This window comes from Sinocyclocheilus grahami, unplaced genomic scaffold (genome assembly GCF_001515645.1).
Source record: "Sinocyclocheilus grahami isolate Dianchi unplaced genomic scaffold, SAMN03320097.WGS_v1.1 scaffold6257.1, whole genome shotgun sequence".
Taxonomy (NCBI): Eukaryota; Metazoa; Chordata; class Actinopteri; order Cypriniformes; family Cyprinidae; genus Sinocyclocheilus; species Sinocyclocheilus grahami.
This window is the reverse complement of record NW_015510724.1, coordinates 3,051-5,002: the sequence shown is the minus strand read 5'-3', so window position 1 is coordinate 5,002 and position 1,952 is coordinate 3,051. Positions and strand designations below refer to the sequence as shown.

Below are 1,952 nucleotides of genomic sequence, written 5' to 3'. Positions count from 1 at the left end.
CCCCACTGTAACAGTATATAAATAATACTAAATTAACACTGATTTGCACATTTAGAATATTCACTGTAGTCAGCAGGCTGGTACATGGCTGTTTTCAGCATTTGGAAAATGGGAAATGGGACTCACTGAACGTCACTTTGAGATGGGCCTACACCAGGCCGTCATAAAGGGAGAGTGCTTGTACAATAGAGGGGTCTGCCTTGGAGCCCTCCTGAAACTCCTGTAGAGTCAACATCCCATCTGCATTCTGTTGACAAAAGGAAGACACTTAGTCATAAGTCATGTCACTGTTTTCAAACACACAGACTCATATTAAGTGCACTGCATAGAGTTGGTGGCGGAAGATATGCATGGAATCAGGTAGAAAGACCGTTTTTAATGATGAATTCAAATCTCTTCTTTCTCTCTATAGCTGAGTGCTCTTTCAAAGGCTCTTTTATCAAAGCTTTCCAAAGTGCAATAGAGCTTCTATTTTGCGTCTTTCATGTGGCGTGCCTTCTGTGTTTCTAGTGCCTGACGAAGGACAGTCTTCCTGACAATCACAGCAGAAATAAGCCATTGTATTGAACCTATTGCTATGACTATTCAGTCATGGGAAATGATGGGATTGGTTTGTTGTTTAAAAAATAACTGACCATTCTCAGAGAGTTACTGCAATTCACTATAAATGCAGTACATTTTCTATACTTATTTGTACACAGGCAATGATTTCTGCAAGTAATGTTGTGTATGAGAGCAACGAGGCAGCGGAAGACAGTACACAGCAAATAAATACACAGAATTCACCTTATCCATCATAGCAAAGATGCGGTCGACTCTTTTCTCTGGTGTGTTTTCCTCCTCGGGTAACTCCACTGTGTTCCCCTGCCAGACATAAGCAAGGCATATAGCAGGATAAGAAACAACCCCAGTCGGAAACAAATCATCTGTGTGTGTGGCCTATCATGGGGGTAAACAAATCCTGGGTGCCAGAAATGAGTTACCCATTCATTACTGTGTGGAAAATAAAGATAAATGTGGTTGTTGTTTTTATATTTTCGCTCTTCAGATAAAACCCAAAACTTTTTTTTTACCAGCCAATTGAACAAAAAGAGCGAAAGAATGTAAAGACTGCACTGAATACATGTAATTCAGCTGACTGTATCAGATCGAACTGAAGGGAAAAAAAATTATCACTGTAGGTGATATGGTGAATATAGAAAATATGGTAAATTATGTTCATGCAATAGCATCCAAGGATAAAACACAATAGTTGGCAAAAGTTTAAATTAAGTGTTGTGCTGTATGTAAATGGAGCTTCACAGTAAGTGTCTATATGTTCATTTTAATGTATAATGCATTTGGTATCATGAATTAACAATGAACAATCATTTTTTATTTATCAAAGTTAATTAAAGAAAATGTTGCTGTTTAGTATTAATTCAAGTTCGTTTAATTAAACAGTAACTCATTTTAATATACAAAACTTTTACAATTTTAGTGTTTATAAAAATGTGCAAGATTAATAAATGCTTTAAAAGTACTGTTTATTATTAGTTCATGTGAACAACCTCATTATAAAGTTACCCTTTTTCCTGTACTCTTAACTTAATATTTAAAATATTCAAAGTAAAGTCTACTGTAGACATGCACAGTATGTAAGCTGTTTAGTATGTAATATTCCTCAGGTGTTTCTTATTTTATATACTGGGTTAAACATATATGCATATATTTGGTTGACAGAAAATGGAGGTGCACAGAAAAATGTTTTTACTTTCACAAAAAGCCAAATCTCCTGGAGATGTCTTTTTGCTGTTCTCATAGAAATGAATGGGTAACTTTGATCATTTTTACCACACAGGTGAATGGGATCTCTTTGCCACCTGTATACAATCAGAACAGCAAGAAAACATCTTGTTTAATAAAAAAGCACCCAATGCTATTATGGAATGCCAATGCTTCCTGGAAGCCAG

At 35.8% G+C, this 1,952-nt stretch overlaps 1 protein-coding gene across 1 annotated transcript in view; it reads right to left on the bottom strand.

Moving 5' to 3' along the window:
* The window catches only part of LOC107577506 (neuronal calcium sensor 1-like), a gene marked incomplete at its 5' end in the record, with an annotated part of 7,478 nt that overhangs the window by 2,887 nt on the left and 2,639 nt on the right, over window positions 1–1,952 (bottom strand). The window contains 2 exons of the mRNA XM_016263572.1: window positions 127–247; window positions 787–864. Coding sequence (XP_016119058.1) covers window positions 149–247; window positions 787–864 — 177 coding nt within the window. The remainder of the gene's footprint in view (window positions 1–126; window positions 248–786; window positions 865–1,952) is intronic.